Source organism: Ascaphus truei, chromosome 5, assembly GCF_040206685.1.
Source record: "Ascaphus truei isolate aAscTru1 chromosome 5, aAscTru1.hap1, whole genome shotgun sequence".
Taxonomy (NCBI): Eukaryota; Metazoa; Chordata; class Amphibia; order Anura; family Ascaphidae; genus Ascaphus; species Ascaphus truei.
The window spans coordinates 132734435-132757926 of record NC_134487.1 but is presented as its reverse complement, the minus strand read 5'-3'; the positions used below and the strand labels follow the sequence as shown (position 1 = coordinate 132757926).

At 51.4% G+C, this 23492-nt stretch overlaps 1 protein-coding gene across 2 annotated transcripts in view; it reads left to right on the top strand.

Annotated features, from left to right (window-relative positions):
- Positions 1-23492, top strand: part of SIMC1 (SUMO interacting motifs containing 1) — a 62833-nt gene that overhangs the window by 10501 nt on the left and 28840 nt on the right. The window contains exon 1 of one of the 2 annotated variants that reach the window (XM_075600876.1): positions 21793-22090. The exons of the other annotated variant lie outside the window; for it this stretch is intronic. Coding sequence (XP_075456991.1) covers positions 21941-22090 — 150 coding nt within the window. The 5' untranslated portion in view covers positions 21793-21940. Of the gene's footprint in view, positions 1-21792; positions 22091-23492 lie in introns of those variants that run through there. 2 annotated transcript variants of the gene reach the window in all.

Here is a 23492-nt window from a genome sequence, read left to right as displayed (position 1 = left end):
TAATAAGGCTTTATTGTGCCTTTTCCTTTTCATCAGGAAATCATCCAAACACAGGGGGGGGGGGGCAAAGCTTCTATTCACTTGGGAGTATCTCTAGTGAAAATACCATGCAATTAATTCACAACTCCCTAAGTCAAGCATGTCTCGCAGCCCCAAAACATATAGCATGAAATAAGCAGATATAAGCAGTCTCTTAATAATGAAAGTCTTATCTGTTAGCTGCTGTAGAGTAAGCTTCTCTGCTCTCCTGGAACCACACCCGTGCGTGCACAGAAAATGTCAGCATCCAGGTTTAGAAGTCTTCCCTGTGTCTTGTAAGCAACTCTGCTGTTTCTTCTTGGCAGAGCTCAAGACAGGTCAGCCCCAGAGATCTGTGTTCTCTTGGTCAGTCTCTCCTGGGAGACTCAAGAACCCTGCTCTGTCTCCAAAGTTCAGCCCACAAGTGAGCTAAGGAGTCACTTCCTGTCTCACAAGACAGGCTTTTGTAAGCAATCTAAATTAGGCAGGTGGTGTTTATTAATTGACTACCAGCAGTTAACCACCACACTGCTAGATTAAAGGCACATTACTTGAACAGGGATTACTCCCCTGTTACATACCTCCCCTGTTTGTGGGAAGCTCGGGCTTGCCACGGCCAAAGCCCATCCTTCCACTCTCATTCTAGATATCTCTGTGACTTGAATGAGAGTGGATGGAGGAAGAGAACCCTCAGTCCTGCTGGGATTGGAGCCCTTTCTCCAGTTTATTCGTGTCTCCTCCTGAAGGTGTTTGAGATCAGCACCCCTCAGTCGCTCGAGGAGGACTTTTTCCAAGTATAGTCTTTTTTCTACGTGCGCGGTCATGAGATTTCCCTCGCGTCGGGTGCTCGTCTTATTGTAGGCATACTGTATGGCAGCAGTTGCAGAGCGTTTAAAAACAGCCCTTTGAGTTTTCTGCTCTTGAAGCTGTCGCTCTGCCCTTTTCCCACTCAATGGGGTTGCTAGTTCAACCTCTTTCAGATTAAGTTGCAATTCCACACCCACTTCCAAAGAATGTCCCATCTTTTCAGCTTCATCAGCTAAGGATTCTTCTGGTTTTAATTCAGCACGTGTACCTTCTTTTGTTGCCTGCTGGGTGGTTGAAGGTTTTGCTAGTGCTTGTTTAGGTGGTTCAAATTTTGCAACCTTGTCTTTCAGACGAGCGGTATTCCCAGCTCTCACTGTACCCTTGTCTTCATGGGTTTTTGTGGCCGTGGGATACTGACGCTTAGTCAGGGTCAATACTTGTCCTTGTAGGACTGTAATCTCATCCGCAAGAGATCCCTGTTTTTTGAGTGCGTCTTGCAAGTCTCTTCTCAGGGAATTTATCTGCGCACTTTGCTTTCCCTGAGTCTGTATCAAAGTCTCCTTCATATTCTGGAGCTCTGTAATTTTTGTCGTCAAGGTTGCCGCTGCGTCTGTTTTCTCCTTGGTGTACTGACTCAAGGGAATGAAACAGTCTCTCTGTCTCTCCAGCTCTTGCTCCAGTTTCTGAGCCGTCTCACGCTCCCTCTCATACAGAGTCACCTGGTATTGAAGCTCCACCTCCAATGATGCTCAGAAGACATGCAGCGTGGCCTTTAGCTCCTCATACTGCTCTGTGGGGACGTACTGGGTATTCAGACGTTCCTGCAGCGCTTGTACCTCTTTAGCAGCCTGCAGTTTTTCTTCCTGCAGCGTTTGCTGCTTCTCCTCAGCATACTGGAGGTGTGTACGCAGACCTTGCAGTTGGTTCTGCAGTCGGTGCTCTGCGTCCCTTGAAATGTCCAGCTCCTCAGTGAGACTGTGTAGTTCCTTTCTGGAAACGTCCAGGTCTGTGCGGCAGCTGTTGGTCTCATGATGTGAGGCATCCAGTGCTCTGCGGAGTGTCTGAACCTCTTTCTGAGATACGTCCACCTCTATCCGGACACTGTTGACCTCCTGTTGTGAGGCATTCAGCTCTATGCGAAGAGTGTGAACCTCTTGCTGGAAGACTGTCATCTGCTTCCGTGCCTCCTCATACTTCTGCTTTAGCGTAGCCACCATTTTATCAGATTGGCTCTGCTTTTCATCCATGGCGGAAATAGTAGCATTTGCAGTATCTAGCTCAGTCTTGAGATCGTCCAATTCTGTCCTGGCTGCAGAGTACATTGCGGGCACATATTCCTGTAGCTTCACGTTATTTTTCTGTAGCTCTGTGTAACCATCTTCCTTTTGTTTCAATTGTTCACGGAGCATATCTCCGTCATGCCTGGCATTTTTCAGGGCATCTTCAGGGCTGGCCAAGGGATCGTCACTCACTGGTCCCGCTTTCACTTCCCTGGGATGGTTGGTTGAGGGTTGCTCACTGTTGGCACCGGACAGACACTTCTTTGGGGTACACGACTTCTGCCATGGGCCCTCTGGATATTCGGTTAACCACAGGACGAATTCTCCATTTTCTCTAGGCTGCAGGGCAACTCGGTCCCCCTTTTTCTCCACAGGATCTGCGGACGTGTCTGTTCCTTCCACGGTAAGTGAAGAACCGCTTTTCTTTTTCTTTTTCCGTTTTTTTGTTTTGGATGACTCCGTCCCATCCGGAATACTGGGGTCTCCTTCTTTATTTGATACTTTAGCAGCTTCATTATATACGCCAGGCTTTTCTTGCAGTTGCTTTAGCTGACAGAAATATTGGGTGATCTGCTGCTCCCGCTCTGTCTCCTGCTGATCATATTTGTCATCAAAGGGAGCGGTCTTTTCTGTTCCTTCCGAGTTCCGGCACCCCCACCATTCTTGGGGTGTTTTGTGAGTGTGACTCGGTTCGGGTTCCCCGTAAGAGATGTCTTCATCTTTATTGGACTGGAAGGGCCACTCTTCCGTGGGGTAGGGTTTATTACAGGAACGCTGCATCTTGTCCTCCATTTTTAGGCTATCAGGTGTCATTTTCTTCCGGACCTCTGGAGGCGCTATTGCAGCTGTTGCCACTGTATTTGCTAGAACCCCCAATTGTGGTAGTCCTACAGATGGGCATATTTTGCTTGTAGCGGTCATAGCTCTCACAGGCATCTCTGTAGACTTTTCTTTCTTGTGTCATTTTTTTTTTTTAATATCAACAGTACTGTGCATGCATTTTCTCCCATCAGGTATACAAGATGTGCAGTTGCTAGGTAAAAAGTTCTGTTTGCTTTACACCATTTACTTGCTAGGTGCAATCTCTCCGCTTCAGCAACAGAATTTGGTTTTCTGCCTGAGTTCAGTAATTTTCAGTCTCATCTTTGGGTATTATGGCATTCACACTTCACGTGTCTGTTTTACTCCCAAGATATATATAGGCAGACTTTTTTACTTGCAGAAAAAAAAAAATTCTTTGCAGTGGACTATTTCTTTCATTCCCGGCAGGGTGACTCAACATTCAGCAATTGGCTTTGAAAAACCTTTTTCCCCTATAGGGCAATTTTATACTCAGCATTTGTTTGCTAAAAATTCCCCTGCTTCAGCACAGTCTTGTCACACTTTTCTGCATATACTCCATTCACAGCTGGTAGCCCTATGCGGTGTGGCAACATTTATTTGCAAAATCAGTACCACTCGTGGGTCCCCATCTGTATTCACTGCTTCAGCGAAACTTTCGAAAACAACAAACACCTATCCCTTTTAAGGGCTGACTCACTTCTTGAACCCTGACTATGGCTGGAAGGCAAAACCCCTATTTCAATGACCATATTACACTTTGTGATAGGCAAATAAGGTTTAGCTACTTCAGCAGTCTCTCTCTTCTTGGGATTGGGGCAAAGAGTCCATCTGTGGTTTTGTAAGTTTCAATGCAGTGTAAGTTTCAGTGGTGTGTCCCTTTAACTCTGATCTCTGCTGCATGAGGTTTTTTTTTTTTTTTTCTAAGTTGCTCAGACTGTTTGTAGTCAAAAAGCATAACAAAAAAAATTTCACATAAAAATCTCTGGTCCTTTTTAACTACAAAGACACCTCTCATCCCACTTCTGACACCATATGTAGACGAACGTTCACAGAGGTACACAATTGGAGACTTTTATAAGGTGAAATTATAATAAGGCTTTATTGTGCCTTTTCCTTTTCATCAGGAAATCATCCAAACACAGGGGGGGGGAACAAAGCTTCTATTCACTTGGGAGTATCTCTAGTGAAAATACCATGCAATTAATTCACAACTCCCTAAGTCAAGCATGTCTCGCAGCCCCAAAACATATAGCATGAAATAAGCAGATATAAGCAGTCTCTTAATAATGAAAGTCTTATCTGTTAGCTGCTGTAGAGTAAGCTTCTCTGCTCTCCTGGAACCACACCCGTGCGTGCACAGAAAATGTCAGCATCCAGGTTTAGAAGTCATTCCCTGTGTCTTGTAAGCAGCTCTGCTGTTTCTTCTTGGCAGAGCTCAAGACAGATCAGCCCCAGAGATCTGTGTTCTCTTGGTCAGTCTCTCCTGGGAGACTCAAGAACCCTGCTCTGTCTCCATAGTTCAGCCCACAAGTGAGCTAAGGAGTCACTTCCTGTCTCACAAGACAGGCTTTTGTAAGCAATCTAAATTAGGCAGGTGGTGTTTATTAATTGACTACCAGCAGTTAACCACCACACTGCTAGATTAAATGCACATTACTTGAACAGGGATTACTCCCCTGTTACATGGCTGCTCTTTCATTATGTTCAATCTTGACAGAACTAGGGGTCCCTCTAAGCTGATTAATGGTCTCTCTTCCGAGACCCCTTGGTTCTGGATATATATTAAGGTTTTTGGTGCCAGTTTTGACACACACAAAAACGACACCATATTGTCTACCACCACAAGCCCTGCCCCCGGCTACCATATTGTTTCTCCAGTTTTCTCGTGGACTGTCCACCCTGAGTTTGCGGTTCCAGAACTCATGAGCCAGGGGAACTCCTAGGTACAGGTAAAAATTAAAAAATATATAGCTTTATATCAGAGATTGTTGATGTAATTAGAAAAAGTGACACTGTGCTCGTTTGCATATTATTTCCCAGAATCCATAACTGCAGTGGAAGTATTGTATGCTAGGAGATAATGGTTAAAAACAGAATTGCAGACCCTTAAGATCTGTGACAGGATCAAAACATCGACCCTCTGAATAAAGTTGCACTTTACTTTTTCAAAAGCCCGCTGGAATGTTTTACTGTTGTTTATTCATGATATAAACTACAGTAATTGTTTACAGTACACCCGTGGCAATTATTATTCATTTGTGAGTGCACCTATTTCCATTTCTATCACATTGACAGATAGTAAGTAGGAGGTGGGGCAGCATATGGTAGGGAAAAAAAGAGTAAAACAAAACAGTTAAAACAGTCATAGGAATATGGTAAGTAGTTAGATGGAGGAGCGTCGCGGTGGCCCATGGGGCTACCCAAAAAATAGAAGCCTGATATAAATGTGACCATTTTTCAGGAGCTACTTCCAAAGGAAGATGTGTGTGCATTCCTATCTAGAAGTTCAGATGTGATGTTATCTATTTAAAAGACTCCCCGACTAGCTACTTACTTTCTGAAAAAGTCGGGCAGAATCTCAACACTTAGTACAACTAACAGTGTCAGATACAAAACCTTACAAGCACCTCCTATGAATGCACTGAAATTTATGCATTCATTATATGCCAAGGTCACTTTACCAATAAGACTTCTATTTCTGGATTTATTTTTTATATAGTAAACCCTGTTGGGTTGTACACCATTCGCCTTAGGCTTATCAACTCTATATAGTAGGTGTGGAAATCCTTTTACAGCAACTAAAAACACTTGTCTCCAATCACCCCATTCATGTGTGTAGTTTAGTTAATGCATCTTGTATCAATCTAGGTAATATTTGAATCCTGTCTCCAATCACCTCACTGATGTGTCTCTTAATTAAATTCAGCGTTGACACTATGGCATAAACTATAAATAAAGACATACAATACAAAGGCAGGACAACACCCTGTTTAGAAAAACCATCTGTTTTAATGTTCCTCACATGTGTTAATTAAGTTGGCTGGGCTGAACCTAATTCAGTCAGGAGAAATGTTGGAGCTATTTATCTAAAAACAAAGCAGCCTTAGGCTAAGGCCCCGCTCCCTCAGTCAGCGCGCCCGCACTGCAGACAGGCGTGCACTGACAGACACAGACCGCAATATGCGGTCTGTAGGGAGGCGGGAGCCGTGAGGGAGGGGGCGTGGTTTGAGCGGATGGACCCGCTACTCCCCCTCCCCCCCCCAACCTCCATCCACGGGCTCGGTCTCCCGGGCTGCAGGAGGGAGCTGCTGCGGGCTGCTGGAAGGTAAGCAGCTCCCGCTCCCTCCCCCTTCCCCCACAAATGCCCTCCTCACACACGCTGATACACACACACCACCCCCTACCTTGTGTAGGAAGCTGTCTGACAGCTCCCGCTCCCGCCGCTGATAGGTGTCACGATAGCTTATGACAGGTAGTAATTTACACCAAAATATATATAACTGGGTTGAACTGGTACGAGACTTAGATATGATAAAATGTAATTTATTCCTTGATAAAGGTGAACACACGAGATATACAAATAACAGGCAAAATATGGACACTTACTTAAAGGTTAGGACAAGAAAGCCATCAGGATACAGGATGGGCCATTTCTTCCATAATTCAGTTGACATCACAGCAATGCAAGCAGATTATGAAGACACATGAAGGACATGAGGACATGAAGACCTCTGGCATGAAGACCTTTGAGTAAGGGGTGACTCTGACTTAAATACCATGTCAAACTCATCTCTTAACCCTAGATGCCGAGTTGTCTAGCAAAAATCTTTGAAGCAGATTTTGGGCTTCTATTGTAAGTGTGAAGTATCACACTTAAAAAACACTCAGTTCCTTGGTTCCTGGGCCCAGCATAAACAATTAGGCAGTTAGCCTTTGATCACCAGGCTATGTTAATTCCTGCAGGATGCCCTTCCTACCTATTAACATAACAGATGGAGTCTGCAGTTTCCAGAACAGAACCAAAATTCCATATACACTGTAAATAACTTCATAACTTCAGTTTAGTAGTACTTACTGGCACGCGAGACATATTAATACATTCCGTCACGCATGACGCTCCCAATGAGACTAAATATTACCGTGTAATACTAAAATTAAGAGAGATATTAATATCTGTCTGTTAGGACCGGCTAAACATCAGGTGTTTGTATTCCTTATGTGCGAGTCAGTCCCACGAATACACATATGTAACTCTTAGCACGTTCAGCCGAGGACATCTCATAATATTCTTATATTTAATACGGTCACTCATTCTGATATCTCCTTGCGTAACCGCACCCATGGCCCCCATAAATACATCCTTTGAAGCAGGGACCCCTGGGTAGTGGACATTTGTCACCTGGTGTTAGATTTCACACCCAATGCCCCAGACCTCCTAAATCAGAGGCGTTTGTAAGTGTGAGTTATAACGCTCACAACCCACTCCAGCTTCCTGCAAACAGGTAGAGTGGCTGAGCCTTTGATCAGGGGCTGCTTCCTAACCATTTGGTCGCTCTCCTGACCATTTGCATTTAGTAGGCAGGCATCTTTGAGGGTAATTTAAACAAAGGGCTATAATCACTAAAGAAATATTAACCCTTGCCCTCCCGGATGGATCCCAGAATGTAGGTGATGCAAACACTGGCATAACACGATACATTTACACAGGGGAATAAACATTTGGATATTGAAGCAAGGCAAAACTCATTACTGCAGTTAACCCCTTGCTTCCCTGATGAGAGTAGAGGGTGGCCAAATGGGGTTGTAACCCCTAAATCCCGGGCCAAATCCTCCCCATCGTCACACCTCCCTTGCTCAATGGGTGCCTGGTGCCCCAGCTGCCTCCCCTGGCTCTGGGACACCACGGGTGCCCTTGAAGCACTCAATAAGTCCTGAGGGGTTGGCCTGGCAAAATTGTCCTGCGGCATTGTCCAGTACATTGTCCTGGCCACAGTGGATAGTGAAGTCCAGATACTGCGGAGCAGGGCTCCACCGTGGTCGCCGGGCATTCTCCTTTGCCTCCCTCTGCCCCCCACCCAGTGCATGGTGAACCAAGTCCATGGTGAAGGGGCCCCTTTGCAGACCAGGCTGTACACTGCTCAGAGACTGGCGTGTTTCTGCACCGCCAGAGACCAGCTATCAAGCACAGACCGTCATTTTCCTGTCAACCAAGTCTGGGAAAGAGCTATGTCACTATCCTGTAGGGACCCTACCTACCCTGGCTCTGTGCCAACCTGTATCTGCTCTGCTATATTCCTGACTCTCCTCCCTGGCTGCCTATCTACCCACAGCCCCTCCTTTGGGAACCCTGGGGAATCTGTCAGGGGGGTCACTCCTGGCCAGTCAGAACAAGGGACCTTCTGCCTACCTAGCCCATCCCTAGCTTCTGCCAGCTGCCTGACACCCCACTGACCTCCTATCTCCCCCTGCTCCCCAGTGTCTCCCTGCCTAGCCTCCCCTAGGCCCAGCACCTCAGCCCCTGCTGATGACTCCTGCTGCTTACCTCCCTGCAGCCCACCTGCACTCTTCTCCCCCCTGGGCAATCCTAACCCAGACACTGGAGCTACCTGAGTGCACCTACCTCCCTGACCTTGTCTCCCCCTTACCAGGGATGAGCTCAGGGGCACCTCTCCAGATGCAACTGCCTTAGCTCTTGGCTGCCAGGTATCCCTGGGGTGGCACAAGCTTGCCACTGCCCAGGATACCCCCAGCCCATATCCAGGCTGCAACAGGGGGTTGCTGATCTGAGACACCCCCTGAGGCTCTGCCAGGGTAATGGGGGACTCTAGCTGCCATGCCTGCTGCTTTCCCTCCCCGGCTACCACTAGCCCTTCTCCCACGGAGGTCTGATGCTGGCTACCTACCTGCAGCCTCCCCTCACTCCACTTCTCCCTAGCTAATCCTAGCCTGGATCCTAGGGACACCTGAGTGAGGCCATCTCCCTGACACTGTCTCCCCATTACCGGGGATGAGCTCAGGGTTGCTGGTGCAGATGCACCCACCTTAGCTCCTGGCTGGCAGGTAATCTGGGGGTGGTCTAACTTTGCCACAACCCCTGATACCTCCAGCCCATAGCAAGGCTGCAACAGTGGGGCTCTTAACTGAGAGTCCCCTTGCTGCTCCCCCAGGGTAATGGGGAAGCCTGGCTGCCCTACAAGCTGCCCTTCCTTCCCCTCCCCTGGTGCCCCTATCTCCTGCCACCCCCCAGTCACCCCTAGAGTGAAACAACGTGGTACAGTCATAGGGAAAAATAAGTCAGGTTCAGTCTGCGACTTGGTCTGGCTTACCTCGCTGGTCCCAGCAGAGACCGCCGTTTTCGTTGGTCCCGATTGCAGGGGGACTGGAGTGGCCGTCGCCGGCATCATCTGGGCCGGGAAGCAACGGGTCGCCGCCGCAGCAGCGCCCGGGGTTGGCACAGGGGGAACGATGCAGGACCAGGGTCCCAGGTCTTTGTGGAGAAACACGGCTCCAGGCAAACTTGGTAAAATAACCCCTTCCCGCAATCCCTGTCCCTCCCCCCACTCAGAAAGGGCTCCGGCACTTTGCCGGAATCGCGGCTCTTCCGCCGCCGCCGGCCATGGGCGAGCCCCGGGTAACTGCCGCAGCAGTACCCGGCTTTGATGCAGGGTCGCCGGCGTGGATTGTGGGGCTCGCTGGGAATCGCCGACTCTGCCAAACAATGTGAAACACCCACCTCCCGCACACCCCAACCCTCCCCCCAAATAAAATTGCCGCCGGCAGGATGCCGGAGTGGTGGCTTGTTCTCCGCCGCCGCCGCCAGTTCTCCGCCAGGATCAGGTGGATGGCCGCCGCTCTCCGCCGCTGTTGCTGATGCAGCCCGTCCAGGTTCTCCAGGAGACGTCCCGAGGAGGGTTGTCACCCCGACTGGGCGGGAGTCATCAGAGGATGCCGCTAACTGGGTCATCTTTTCCGCAGCTCGTGAGCGCTGGCCCTGAGGGGCTTCTTCGCCCGACCGCGCACGGTCCGGGCACCGGGCATTATTGTGGCCCGTTTGTTGGCAGTGCCGCAGCGCCTGCCGGTGCTTCTCCGCCACCGGTGGATTAACCCCAGCAAGGGGCAACGGAGTCCAGAGCGGAGTTGCTCGAGCGCCGGGCTCTTGGAAGGGGTAAGTGGGTTGGGACAATGCCAGCCTCAGGAGCTCATTCCGCTCCGCCTGGGACCACATTCCTCCCCACGCAGACAACAGTGAAAGCTCTTCCAGGGAAAATGGGCTGGCCGCCGCAGCGGCCGTTACCTCTCCGGCTGTAAAACTCTCGGGGTCTCCGCGATCACCCGCTCCCTCCACAAGTCTCTGCCGTCCCGGAGCTGGGTCCATTCCCTGCTCTCCGGGCGGTTTGATGGTTACAGCGGCTGCAGCTGTGGATCTTTGCTCAGCCTGCCGGGTTTCATGCTCACCGATCGCTGCCTCTCTCTCAGCCTTGCCGGCTGCTGGTCCCCGCACCGACTTGATGCACTCCTCCGGTCTCGGTGCCCGGCTCCAGTCAGACGGATGGCCGGCACTTTGGTTCTGGAGGCAATGCTTCTCACAAGTAGGGGAACAGTGAGGAGGTGCCATATCTTGTGTTATATGTTGTACACTGTGTGTTCAATATCTTTAGTCCCAGGAACTCGCAATTACCATCGAGTTCCCACTATATTACAGTATCCCTCAGTATACTGTAATACAGGTCCAGTTCAATCCCGCCGCTTGCCACCAGTTAATTACAAAGCCTGTCACGATAGCTTATGACAGGTGGTAATTTACACCAAAATATATATAACTGGATTGAACTGGAATGAGACTTAGATATGATAAAATTTAATTTATTCCTTGATAAAGGTGAACACACGAGATATACAAATAACAGGCAAAATATGGACACTTACTTAAAGGTTAGGACAAGAAAGCCATCAGGATTCAGGATGGGCCATTTCTTCCATAATTCAGTTGGCATCACAGCAATGCAAGCAGATCATGAAGACACATGAAGGACATGAGGACCTTTGAGTAAGGGGTGACTCTGACTTAAATACCATGTCAAACTCATCTCTTAACCCTAGATGCCGAGTTGTCTAGCAAAAATCTTTGAAGCAGATTTTGAGGTTCTATTGTAAGTGTGAAGTATCACACTTAAAAAACACTCAGTTCCTTGGTTCCTGGGCCCAGCATAAACAATTAGGCAGTTAGCCTTTGATCACCAGGCTATGTTAATTCCTGCAGGATGCCCTTCCTACCTATTAACATAACAGATAAACAATTAGGCAGTTAGCCTTTGATCACCAGGCTATGTTAATTCCTGCAGGATGCCCTTCCTACCTATTAACATAACAGATGGAGTCTGCAGTTTCCAGAACAGAACCAAAATTCCATATACACTGTAAATAACTTCATAACTTCAGTTTAGTAGTACTTACTGGCACGCGAGACATATTAATACATTCCGTCACGCATGACGCTCCCAATGAGACTAAATATTACCGTGTAATACTAAAATTAAGAGAGATATTAATATATGTCTGTTAGGACCGGCTAAACATCAGGTGTTTGTATTCCTTATGTGCGAGTCAGTACCACGAATACACATATGTAACTCTTAGCACGTTCTCATAATATTCTTATATTTAATACGGTCACTCATTCTGATATCTCCTTGCGTAACCGCACCCCTGGCCCCCATCAATACATCCTTTGAAGCAGGGACCCCTGGGTAGTGGACATTTGTCACCTGGTGTTAGATTTCACACCCAATGCCCCAGACCTCCTAAATCAGAGGCATTTGTAAGTGTGAGTTATAACGCTCACAACCCACTCCAGCTTCCTGCAAACAGGTAGAGTGGCTGAGCCTTTGATCAGGGGCTGCTTCCTAACCATTTGGTCGCTCTCCTGACCATTTGCATTTAGTAGGCAGGCATCTTTGAGGGTAATTTAAACAAAGGGCTATAATCACTAAAGAAATATTAACCCTTGCCCTCCCGGATGGATCCCAGCATGTAGGTGATGCAAACACTGGCATAACACGATACATTTACACATGGGAATAAACATTTGGATATTGAAGCAAGGCAAAACTCATTACTGGACCTCAGTCCAGTTAACCCCTTGCTTCCTTGATGAGAGTAGAGGGTGGCCAAATGGGGTTGTAACCCCTAAATCCCAGGCCAAATCCTCCCCATCGTCACAATAGGCTCATCAGCGCACCACGTGACGCGTCACCGCTCGGGATCACAATTTTCTTGCATCCCCTGGCGGCTGACGCGTCACAGCGCGTAGTGAGCCGTGCAGCGAGGGGGGGACTGGGACTGGCTCAGAAGGATTCCCCTGCTGGTGGGGAACGCTCACGCAGCGGGTCCCAGCTCTTAGGCTCCTTCTATACTGTGTGCGCTTGCTATGCCGTGCGGCAGTTATACATGGCTGAGGTTAGTCAGCCCTTCTATACAAGGGCCGCGCGCGCACGGCGTGGAGCCGACAGACAGCGGGGAAGACCAGAAAATAAAGATTTTGCGCCGCTACCGCCGATGAGGTGTGTGTGTGTGTGTGTGTGTGTGTGTGTGTGTGTGTGTGTGTGTGTGTGTGTGTGTGTGTGTCAATGAGTGCACAAATAAAAAAAATTATTCAACTTTTTTTTGTTTAAAAAAAATCTTATTTAAGCCATTATTTCACTCACACAATCTACAGTATACACACACATACTCACACACACACACACACACACACACACACACACACAGTACCTGTCGCTCACGGCAGCACTGAGACTCAATACCAACAAAAAGCATGCGGCACGTGCACACGCGTTCGCACAGGCGCGCGCGCACGGCCGTACACAGTATAGAATGGGCCTTATGCTGTTTGCAGCCATGTTTGAAGTAGCCAGGTTTGAAGTAGCTTATAGTGCCGGAGTTTAAAAGGGAGGTCAAAAGGAGTGAACAAGTAGACAACACCTACTGGCCCTGATTCCTGAATTTCATCTACGCTGGAAAAAGGAGGATATTATCTATCCCAGACTGCACATCTCAGAACTTTACTTTTGCTGTGATGCCGTCTTTACTATTTATATTTGCTATGGCCTCACTTCTTTTCAAATTATGCACTTCTTTCTACCAGCCTCATTATGTCTCTAACTCTATTAATATATCTCCATCTCGCCTTCCTTCGCCACTCCTCAGGTCACATGAACTCCTTTCTTACCTGCATCCTCTGTCACTATACAGCTATATCCCCTGCACTAAAACACACCCCTACAAATCATCCTCACACATTCTCTTTCTACCCACGCTTCTCCTCCTTGCTTCTGGGGATATCTCTCCCAATCTTGGCCCCTGCCTTATTTCTACATGCTCTGGACCTCGCCTGCCAAATGCAACTTCTACTCCTTCTGGTGTCAACCCCTTCAACTTCATATCCATCCACTGCCACCTTACCTCCTCTCTCCCTTTCTCCTGTGCCCTTTGGAATGCTCGCTCCCTTTCTAACAAGTTTCTCTCTGTGCATGACTTCTTTCTCTCTCACTCTCTGCTCCTATTTGCTATAACTGAGACCTGGCTCACTCAATCTGACTCTGCTCTGGAAGCTGCCCTCTCTTATGGGGGCATTTCTTTCTCCCACACTGTGCCCTGATGGCAGGGGTGGAGGCGTGGGGCTCATCTCCTCTCTCTGCCGTTACTGAACCCTTCCTATTCCTCCCTCTCTTGCTTTTCCCTCCTTTTGAGGCTCACACTGTCCAGATCTTCTCTCCTCTCCCTGTCCACGTGACAGTTATCTATCGTCCACCTACCTCTACTCATCTCTTCTGCCTCTCTCTCACTTTGAATCCTGGCTCTTTCTTTCTCTCCTCAGACTCCCCTGTACTTCTCCTTGGGGACTTCAACTGCCGCATTGATGACCCCTCTCTCCCTTTGGGCTTCCCGCTTTATCTCTCTAACTTCCTCTTTTGGCCTTCAACAGTGGACTGCAGCCAGCACCAACAAGGATGGCCACTACCTAGACCTGGTTTTCACTAAAAACTTTTCTCACTCCGATTTCTCCATTTCTCCCTTTCCTCTCTCTGACCATCACCTCATCTCATCTCATCTTCTCTCTTGTTTCTCCCCTTCTCCATCTCGATCTTGTTTCTGCAGAGACCTGCGCTCTATTAACTTACCAGCCTTTGATTCCACTTTACGCTCCTGCCTCTCCTCTCTCAGCTCCAGACCCTGACAACCTGGTCAGGAACTACAACTCTGCCTTATCCTCCTCTCTTGATCTACATACCCCGCTTTCTCTCTGCCGCCCTCGTCCTTTTAACCCCAGACCCTGGCTAAATTCCCACACGCGCATACTGCGTTCCTGTACTCGTTCCTCTGAACGCCTCTGGAGGAAATCTCACACTCGCAGACTTCCTTCATTACAAATGTATGCTATCCTGTTTCAACTCTGCCCTCTCTCAGGCTAAACAAACCTACTTTTCTTCACAAATCAACACGCACAAGTCTAGCCCACGTCGACTCTTCTCTGTCTTTGACTCTCTACTCAGACCACCCTCAGCTGCCTCTTCTTCTTCCTCCATCTCACCTCAGGACTTTACTGACTACTTTAAGGAAAAGGTGGAATCCATAGGTCAGAACATCCCCCGTTTCCTCCTCACATCCTACACCGCTTCCTAACTCTCCTCCTGCCTGCCTTGACTCTTTTTCCGTCCTCTCAGAGGAGGATGTGTCACTGCTGATCTTCTGTACTGTACGCACTGTAGAACGCGCGTCTGGCGGGGGTGGGGGAGGATCTGCGGCCTTGGGAGAGATTGCGATGGTAGGGGCGTAGCCATGACCTCACGCAGCTGGTTCGCCCTCATTGGCTAAACCGCCGATGGGGGTGTAGCCACGCCTCAGTCGCGAGTTCCAAATCCAATTTTTTTTGTATTTGGGAAACTCGTCGTGGAGTGCGGCTGTCAAATGCGTGCCGAGGTAGGTACTGGGCCCGGTCTGATTGGGGGGGGCGGTGCATGTGCACACAGTGCACGACTCGAACTCACTGGGTCCGCAGCCTACGACACACTTGCATAAAGAAGCATATTTGGAGCACCATGGCTAATACTATAAACGATACATAAAGCTTGGCCCCCTGCAGACGCACATAGCTGAATGCCCTCCTACTGTCTCTGTACGTTCTTTCTACCTACCAATTAGATTGTAAGCTCTTCGGAGCTGGGACTCCTCTTCTGAAATGTTACTTTTATGTCTGAAGCACTTATTCCCATGATGTTATTTATTATTTATATGATTGTCACGTGTATTTAGGGTGACCAGATTTTCAAAATGAAAAACTGGGACACTTTAAAACAATGTACATCACGTCACGCCCCCCCCCCTCCTCGTTGCCATGACAACAAGACACTAACGTCAGGCGGTGACATGTTGCCATGACCAGTGTTCGACAAATCACCCAAAAAATCTACTCGCCCAACCAAAAAATCTACTCGCCACTTAGTCCGCCCCCCAACCCTGCCCCTAGTCCCGCCCCCAACCGTAGTCCCGCCCCAACCGCGCTTTAAAATAAAATATAAAAATAAAATACATTTAATAAATTCCTAGTCAGAACAACATTCGTTTTTGACATAAATGTATTTATTGTATTACATTATACTACAATTAGTCCTTGTTATGTGTGTGTGTGTCCTTAACCAGTGTCTGGACGTCCCCGCTTCACAATATCTAAAGCAGCAATCCCGCCTGGGATCTTACCTGATCCGCAGTCCCTCAATGTCCAGGTACCCTCATTCCCGCAATGTTATACATTGGAGGGGAGGTGTTTCTTACCCGTCTTCTGGGTTAGAGGGGATTCCGATGTCTTCCGTGTGAAGCTTGAGTCAGATCTGGAAGAAAGCAGTATAGGTTATTTCGGTGTAGTATAGGGCAGTTAAGATATATAGGGTAAATAAGAGATCCAGAAACAGAGTGTGACACAGACACAGAGAGAGGGGTGAGAGAGAGGGGGTGAGAGAGAGGAAGAGGGGGTGAGAGAGAGAAAAAGAGGGGGTGAGAGAGAGAGGGGTGAGAGAGAGAGGGGGGTGAGAGAGATAGAGAGGGGGGGTGAGAGAGAGGGGGGTGAGAGAGAGGGGGTGAGAGAGAGAGGGGGTGAGAGAGAGAGGGGGTGAGAGAGAGAGAGGGGGGTGAGAGAGAGAGAGGGGGGGTGAGAGAGAGAGGGGGGGTGAGAGAGAGAGAGGGGGGTGAGAGGGGTAGAGAGAGGGATTGATTGGGTTGGGTGCAGGCTGATTGGGTGGCGGGGTGATTGGGTGCATCTCCCACCTCTTTCCCCCCCCCCCTGCATCTCCCATCTCTCTCCCCCCCTGCATCTCCCATCTCTTTCTCTCCCCCCCTGCATCTCCCATCTCTTTCTCTCTCCCCCCCTGCATCTCCCATCTCTCTTCCCCCCCCTGCATCTCCCATCTCTCTTTTCCCCCCTCTGCATCTCTCATCTCTTTCTCTCCCCCCCCTGCATCTCCCATCTCTTTCTCTCCCCACCCCCCTGCATCTCCCATCTCTTTCTCTCTCCCCCCTGCATCTCCATCTCTTTCTCTCCCCCCTGCATCTCCCATCTCTCTTTTCCCCCTCTGTATCTCCCATCTCTTTCTCTCCCCCCCCTGCATCTCCCATCTCTTTCTCTCCCCCCCTGCATCTCCCATCTCTTTCTCTCTCCCCCCTGCATCTCCCATCTCTTTCTCTCCCCCCCTGCATCTCCATCTCTCCCCCCCTGCATCTCCATCTCTCTCCCCCCCTGCATCTCCCATCTCTCTCCCCCCCTGCATCTCCCATCTCTCTCCCCCCCTGCATCTCACATCTCTCTCCCCCCCTGCATCTCCCATCTCTCTCCCCCCCCCAGCATCTCCCATCTCTCTCCCCCCTGCATCTCCCATCTCTTTCTCTCCCCCTCTGCATCTCCCATCTCTTTCTTTCCCCCCCCTGCATCTCCCATCTCTCTTTCCCCCCCCCTGCATCTCCCATCTCTCTTTCCCCCCCCTGCATCTCCCATCCGTCCCCCCCTCTGCATCTCCCATCCGCCCCCCCTCTGCATCTCCCATCCGCCCCCCTCTGCATCTCCCATCCGCCCCCCCTCTGCATCTCCCATCTGCCCCCCCTCTGCATCTCCAATCCACCCCCCCCTCTGCATCTCCCATCCGCCCCCCCTCTGCATCTCCCATCTCCCCCCCCTGCATCTCCAATCCGCCCCCCCCTCTGCATCTCCATCCGCCCCCCCCTCTGCATCTTCCATCCGCCCCCCCTCTGCATCTCCCATCGCCCCCCCTCTGCATCTTCCATCCGCCCCCCCCCTCTGCATCTCCCATCCGCCCCCCCTCTGCATCTCCCATCTCCCCCCTCTGCATCTCCCATCTCCCCCCCTGCATCTCCAATCCGCCCCCCCCCTCTGCATCTCCCATCTGCCCCCCCCCTCAGCATCTCCCATCCGCTCCCCCCCCCTCTGCATCTCCCATCCGCTCCCCCCCTCTGCATCTCCCATCGCCCCCCCCCCCCTCTGCATCTCCCATCCGCTCCCCCCCCCTCTGCATCTCCCATCGCCCCCCCCTCTGCATCTTCCATCCGCCCCCCCTCTGCATCTTCCATCCGCCCCCCCCCCCCCTCTGCATCTCCCATCCGCCCCCCCCCCCCTCTGCATCTCCCATCGCGCCCCCCCCTCTGCATCTCCCATCGCGCCACTCCCCCCCTCTGCATCTCCCATCGCGCCCCCCCTCTGCATCTCCCATCCGCCCCCTCTGCATCCTTACCTCAGGAAGCTGCGGGTTCGGCGGAGGCGGCTGCTTCAGCCGAGGCACGCGCTCACTAGCAGCAGGTGCCGCACTGCTGTGAGCGGGCTCTGGGTGGGAGAGCGAGCTGGGGGGAGGGAGTGCATCTCCCACCTCTTTCCCCCCCCCCCCTGCATCTCCATCTCTCTCCCCCCCTGCATCTCCCATCTCTTTCTCTCCCCCCCTGCATCTCCCATCTCTTTCTCTCTCCCCCCCTGCATCTCCCATCTCTCTTCCCCCCCTGCATCTCCCATCTCTCTTTTCCCCCCTCTGCATCTCCCATCCGCCCCCTCTGCATCCTTACCTCAGGAAGCTGCAGGTTCGGCGGAGGCGGCTGCTTCAGCCGAGGCACGCGCTCACTAGCAGCAGGTGCCGCACTGCTGTGAGCGGGCTCTGGGTGGGGAGAGCGAGCTGGGGGAGGGAGTGCATCTCCCACCTCTTTCCCCCCCCCCCTGCATCTCCCATCTCTCTCCCCCCCTGCATCTCCCATCTCTTTCTCTCCCCCCCTGCATCTCCCATCTCTTTCTCTCTCCCCCCCTGCATCTCCCATCTCTCTTCCCCCCCTGCATCTCCCATCTCTCTTTTCCCCCCTCTGCATCTCTCATCTCTTTCTCTCCCCCCCCTGCATCTCCCATCTCTTTCTCTCCCCACCCCCCTGCATCTCCCATCTCTTTCTCTCTCCCCCCTGCATCTCCCATCTCTTTCTCTCCCCCTTGCATCTCCCATCTCTCGTTTCCCCCTCTGTATCTCCCATCTCTTTCTCTCCCCCCCCCTGCATCTCCCATCTCTTTCTCTCCCCCCCTGCATCTCCCATCTCTTTCTCTCTCCCCCCTGCATCTCCCATCTCTTTCTCTCCCCCCCTGCATCTCCCATCTCTCTCCCCCCTGCATCTCCCATCTCTCCCCCCCTGCATCTCCCATCTCTCTCCCCCCCTGCATCTCCCATCTCTCTCCCCCCCTGCATCTCCCATCTCTCTCCCCCCCTGCATCTCACATCTCTCTCCCCCCCTGCATCTCACATCTCTCTCCCCCCCCTGCATCTCCCATCTCTCTCCCCCCCCAGCATCTCCCATCTCTCTCCCCCCTGCATCTCCCATCTCTTTCTCTCCCCCTCTGCATCTCCCATCTCTTTCTTTCCCCCCCTGCATCTCCCATCTCTCTTCCCCCCCCCCTGCATCTCCCATCTCTCTTTCCCCCCCCTGCATCTCCCATCCGTCCCCCCCCTCTGCATCTCCCATCCGCCCCCCCTCTGCATCTCCCATCCGCCCCCCCTCTGCATCTCCCATCCGCCCCCCCTCTGCATCTCCCATCTGCCCCCCCTCTGCATCTCCCATCCGCCCCCCCTCTGCATCTCCCATCTCCCCCCCCCCTGCATCTCCAATCCGCCCCCCCCTCTGCATCTCCCATCCGCCCCCCCCTCTGCATCTCCCATCCGCCCCCCCTCTGCATCTCCCATCGCCCCCCCCCTCTGCATCTTCCATCCGCCCCCCCCCCTCTGCATCTCCCATCCGCCCCCCCCCCCTCTGCATCTCCCATCCGCCCCCCCTCTGCATCTCCCATCTCCCCCCTCTGCATCTCCCATCTCCCCCCCTGCATCTCCAATCCGCCCCCCCCTCTGCATCTCCCATCTGCCCCCCCCCCTCTGCATCTCCCATCCGCTCCCCCCCCCCCTCTGCATCTCCCATCCGCTCCCCCCCCCCTCTGCATCTCCCATCGCCCCCCCCCTCTGCATCTCCCATCCGCTCCCCCCCCCTCTGCATCTCCCATCGCCCCCCCCCTCTGCATCTTCCATCCGCCCCCCCCCCCTCTGCATCTTCCATCCGCCCCCCCCCCTCTGCATCTCCCATCGCGCCCCCCCCCTCTGCATCTCCCATCGCGCCACTCCCCCCCTCTGCATCTCCCATCGCGCCCCCCTCTGCATCTCCCATCCGCCCCCTCTGCATCCTTACCTCAGGAAGCTGCGGGTTCGGCGGAGGCGGCTGCTTCAGCCGAGGCACGCGCTCACTAGCAGCAGGTGCCGCACTGCTGTGAGCGGGCTCTGGGTGGGGAGAGCGAGCTGGGGGGAGGGAGTGCCGGGACCGGAGGGAGGGCCGGGACCAGAGGAAGGGCCGGGGAGCGGCAGAACCGGGGTGCCGAGGGAGGAGGAGCCGTGGAACCGGAGGGAGGCAGAACCGGGGTGCCGAGGGAAGAGGAGCCGGGGGATGGAAGGCAGGGGAGAGCGGGAAGCCACGTGACCGCCCCTGCGACTGGGTTTTTTGTCAAAGACCCGCCCCCGGCATCCCATCCAATCCCCTGCAGCCAGGCATTTTAAAGCCCCGCCCCCGGCATCCCTCCAGGCGGTCCACGTGCGTCGGCGGCCATCTTGGGAGCCTCAGGGGATCTCGGTCGTTGATCGAGGAATTATTTATTTATTTAAAAAAAAAAATTTGAAAAGGTCGGCGCGAGCAGGGGAAAATTAATAGAGCGCCACGGGTGTGTGATTATCATTAATTGTCGAACACTGGCCATGACAATGTGGCATCACGTGATGCCTCATAATGCATCCCATTGTCATGTCAACTTGATGCCGCGTGACGTCACGGAGCAGCTCGTTGTTATGGCAATGTGTATTACGTGACGTCGCGCAGCCATGTTGACGGAATTTGGAGGGGAGGATACAGCCAAAGGAAGGTAAATAAATATATAATAAATAGATCTAAAAAAATGTTATCTCCGCGTTAGCCTTCAATAGAAGGTGGCAACCCTGGCTGCAGTGTGTGTTTCTGTATACAGAGGTAGGCCCTGCAGTGTGTGTTTGTGTGTATAGAGGTGGGGGCTGCAGTGTGTGTTTGTGTGTATAGAGGTGGGGGCTGCAGTGTGTGTTTGTGTGTATAGAGCAGTGATTCGGGGGAGCCGGGGGTGTGAGGAAGAGAGCCGGGTTGCCGGGGGAGCGAGGAGCGGAGCCGGAGTGCAGCCGGGGTGGTGCCGGAGGGAGCGAGGGGGGCAGCCGTGGTGGTGCCGGGGGGAGCCGGGGGGAGCGAGGGGGGCAGCCGTGGTGGTGCCGGGGGGAGCGAGGGGGGGGGAGCCGGGGGACCGAGGGGGGGGTGCCGGGGGTGTGAGGGAGAGAGCCGGGTTGCCGAGGAGCCAGAGGGAGGGCCAGAGTGCCGGGGAGAGGCAAAGCCCAGCCCCCCGGAATTCTCCATCCAATCTCCTGCGGCACGGCCTTCTAAAGCCCTGCCCCCCGGATACTCCATCCAATCCCCTGCGGCCCGGCCTTCTAAAGCCCCGCCCCCCAGCATTCTCCATCCAATCCCCTGCGGCCTGGCACGTTTATGCAGAAGCCCAACCCCTGGCAGTAAGAAAAAATACTTGCCGGGCTGCTCTGCATCCTCTTCCTCCCCGCCGCCGCCGCCGCCCCTCCCATCCCCGCGCACCGCCCCCCCCCCCATCCCCGCGCACCGCCCCCCCCCATCCCCGCGCACCGCCCCCCCCCATCCCCGCAGACACAAAAAAACGGGAAAACCAGGACGAATGTGTATTACTACTGTGAAGTGCTATGTACATTAATGGCGCTATATAAATACATACATACATTCACATGTCGCAGACTTTCTTTTAGGAAGTGTGTGATGGGACTCATTTAAATATAGTTTGCATATCGCCCAGCTGGGTGCCTCAGGTATGCTCCTTTCTCAGCACAGGCATGTCCCCCTAATTTTTATTTGGATGGGAATATTTACGACTGGCGACACTACTAAATATCCCCCTCTCCAAATTCAACTATAGTAATTTTTTTCCATTCTTAACTATTTTTATTAAATTTTTTTAAAGTGAAGATTTAACAGGTTACCAGAAAACGAAAAAAATACAATATATAATTCAACAATTGTCAAAAGTCCTTTGTGATTATTCCTATCTTACACTTTCACAGACGAGTGAGACCTGTGCCTGTGCGGGTATGAGGAGTATTGAATTACAATATCAGGGCGTGGAAGGAACTGCTTTCTCCCTCTGGGACATTTGCACTCTGTGCGCAGGGCTCGGCTGCTTCTGTCTGTTGGGACAGTTGCGGCTCGGCAATCCAGCAGTGATGTCTGTGCCGGTGATTGTGCGCTTCGCCCGGTAGCGGTGACTTTAAGTCACTGTCTCTCTCCCGGTTCATGCTGCAGGCTGCACTTGCTCGGGGAGGGGGAGAAGCAGCATGGAATACCCTATTGTCATCTCCGACGGATCGGAGTCGGAGGGTTGCTCACCGATTCGCAAAAGGAGGAAAAGGTGGTGGAAAAGGTTGGAGCGCTACAGCCAGCGCCGATCCTGCCCCAACACTTCCACGCCCATTAGTGGCTGCTCGGTAAGTGAGTTATCTGCGCCGTGGCGCAGCGATCTGTAAATGTTGTGACTCCTGTCAGTAACGAATACGGCTGTTCCAGAGCAATCACGTGGGTCACGGGACGGCTTCAGTTCATTGAAGAAGGCGAAGGTGGCGGTAACTGTGCCAGCAGTTGTCATGGCTGCAGGTCACTTTTGTTATTAAAGCGGATTGTGTTGTAGATGGAGGAAACTTTACAACGGGCTGTGCAATTCACAGGATCAAAACAAATACCGCACTGCCTACGTAAACACCGGTAACACCCGCGTGTTTAATAACCCCTCCTCCGTACAAAAGGCAAACCAGAGAAATACCAGACACTGAATTTTTCTATCTCCCACATGATCTGCTTTGCATTTTCACCTAGTCCTCCTTTGTCACCATAATAACTTGGTAAAGATCCGGTATCGTGTCTGCTTCTGGTACTAAAATGATCCCTGCGGGGCGTGCAAATTTGCTGTATGTGCTGACAAGCACTCGGGTAGATTTGAAGGCCTTTCAGGGTAATCTAATTACGCTAATAAATGTGTCACTACTTACAAACGGGTTATATTTTGCTCTCCATATAATATAATCCTCTGACTGTATCATAGCTCATTGAGGTCTCCTACAAACTCACAATAACATACTTAACTTCTTCATGACGGTGGTTGTTGCAGATTTAACAGCCGTGGAAATTCCTATGGACCACACTTGGTATATTCATGGCAGTGCTGGCTGATATAGCCTCTGTTGGTTACCAAAGGGAGCATATTTCCCTGTGGCACCGAGACCTGTGGATCAGTCTTTACCTCCACCTGAATGGTGGCAAAGGGATGGACCTATCCCACAAATCTGTCATAGAGCCATATTACATTTGAAATAATAAACATTCATTCATGTAACACTTTCTCACTCTGTTTTGACAATTGTTTCACAATGTAGGATATTTGTTTTTAAACCTAATGACAAAATGCACAGTAACAAACCATCCAAACAACACCACCTGCTCGTTGGATTATATCCAACTCCGGAAAGCATGCAGTTTTGTTTTTGTTTTAAATACTATGCATAAATAGTTATACAGTACATTAATATTTCTCAAATAGAAAATCAATGGGTAGTATCACAATAAAGTATGTGCAGGATGAATAGGAGTAACGTACAGGGAAAACATGTGTCGGATCAGTAGAGTATAACTGCACCTCTCATGCTTAAGCTGCCCATCGCATGTAAACTTTACAGCGCAGTGATGATTTGAAATTCCTCTGTAGATCTTCCACCCTGTGTGTGTTCTGATGCACTTTTTAAAAAGGTTCTGTTGAAGGAGAACTCATATAAAGATCTGTTAAGGTGGTATCTCACTCCAGTTAGACTGGCTAAATGTGTTCCAGGCTCTTCCCCG